We start from the raw sequence: 1,842 nt of genomic DNA, 5'->3' as shown, positions 1-1,842 counted from the left end.
TCTGACACATGTAATGGTATCTGCTCCTTAAAACAACAACCATTCTGTTAAACTACTGATTTGCTCTGTTGAGAATACTCGTCGCTCATCGATGAATTTGGTACTTCTTATTGCAAAAAAATATATAATACTATTACCTATGGTATTAAATTGAAGGAAAATATTTGATGCCAAAAAGAAAGGCAATTTATAAGAGATAGCATAAAATAAAACCCAAAAAATATCAGATTATCAATAATAAATAATTAGTTTAACGGAAACTTATTGAAGAAATATGGATATTAAAAAGCATACTATTGGAAAGATTTGTCTTCAGTAAAGCTTAGTGCTATGCCCTGCTAAAAATATGAAGAGTGCTCTAATGCATTAGAGATTAAATCCGTGCCAATTAACACATAATTTGAGCCTGTACTTCTCTTATTTAAATTCCCCAATTGTGGAGGACGTTGATACCAAATTTTCTCTTCTATTATTTTTTTTGTTTTTAAGTACTGTAAATTACGTTATTGCACTCGTATTTTCGGCATGGTTACTTAACGCGTTCGTCGTCAAGATAGAACATATACGGTGGGCATGCCATGAAGGTATATGTGGTTGAAATATATTCACGTATCATTACAGGTTGGAGGGGCAATCCAGCGCGTCTCACTGCCGATAAAACCAGTTTAAAGTTCATTCGCAATATGGTTAGCTCCATTTCCACTGGGCTGGCCAGAAGTCATCATGCTCATGAAGTCGCCAACGGGAGGGTTAGCCGCCTTAACAGTAGGAGAGCTAAGCCCGCCATGTGCACTGTAGTCGTAAGCCTGGCCACCGTGGTACGAAATATCCATGCCGTTTACTTCTTTCTCCTCCGAGACGCGAAGACCCACCGTGTACTTAAGCGCCATTAGGATGAGGAACGTCACCACTGCCGAGTACGCAGCTGCCACACACTGTGAAACGAGTTGGTGTACGAACTGCATTCCGTGGCCGTAAAATGCACCGCCTTCAATAGACGGGTTTATCTCGGAGGTGGCGAATAGACCCGTAAGCAGACCGCCCATGAAGCCGCCGCAGCCGTGGATACCGAAGGAGTCGAGAGTATCATCATAACGCAGAACGTTCTTGAGGTGGACAGCACCGAAACCAGTCGCAGAACCGACGACGCCAAAGATGACAGCAGCCCACGGGTACACAAAGGCACAGCCTGGGGTGATGGCCACAAGTCCAGCAACTGCTCCACTGATGGCACCGCAAGGATCAAAGTTCTTGTGGAAAGCGAACTCAAGAGCTGACCAGGTCAAAAATCCAGCACATGGCGCTAGATGCGTGTTGATAGCAGCAATCGCAGCAACGCCGTCAGCCGCCCCCTGAGATCCGGCGTTGAATCCAAACCAGCCGAACCATAGCAGCGTGGCACCGATCATCACCAAGGGTACGTTGTGCGGCTTCACAGGCTCGCCGTGGTTGTATCGCTTCCCCACCACAATGGCGGCCACAAGGGCACCAAACCCACTGGAGACGTGAATGACTGTACCACCAGCGAAATCGAGCGCACCCATCTTGCCTTCCCAGCCCATTGCAGTGATCTCCCAGATTTCATCGAGCTTGAGCGACCACATCCAACGAGCCAGAGGGTCGTATACGATGGACGTCCACAGCAGGATGAAAAGCAGGTAGCTACCAAACTTCATGCGGCCGACAATTCCGCCGCTGATCAGCGCTGGTGTGATTGTGGCAAACTGCGTCTGGAAGAAGGCGAAGAGGATGTGAGGGATACTGCCACCATACGTTCCACTAGCGACGGCGCCAACATTGTTGTACCCCGCCCAGGCGAATATACCGTCGGAACTGAAGCAC

The 1,842-nt window shown here is 47.3% G+C and overlaps 1 protein-coding gene across 1 annotated transcript; it reads right to left on the bottom strand.

Annotated features, from left to right (window-relative positions):
- Positions 1 to 665: 665 nt before the first annotated feature.
- Positions 666 to 1,676, bottom strand: PITG_20291 (Ammonium Transporter (Amt) Family; the record flags this gene model as incomplete). The annotated part of the gene is made up of 1 exon (XM_002895866.1): positions 666 to 1,676. The coding sequence occupies one exon, from the start codon at positions 1,674 to 1,676 to the stop codon at positions 666 to 668; it is 1,011 nt and encodes a 336-aa protein (XP_002895912.1).
- Positions 1,677 to 1,842: the final 166 nt, after the last annotated feature.

This window comes from Phytophthora infestans, genomic scaffold (assembly GCF_000142945.1).
Source record: "Phytophthora infestans T30-4 supercont1.125 genomic scaffold, whole genome shotgun sequence".
Classification (NCBI taxonomy): Eukaryota; Oomycota; class Peronosporomycetes; order Peronosporales; family Peronosporaceae; genus Phytophthora; species Phytophthora infestans.
Note: the sequence above shows the minus strand (reverse complement) of the source record. Positions and strands in the feature narration are given on the sequence as shown.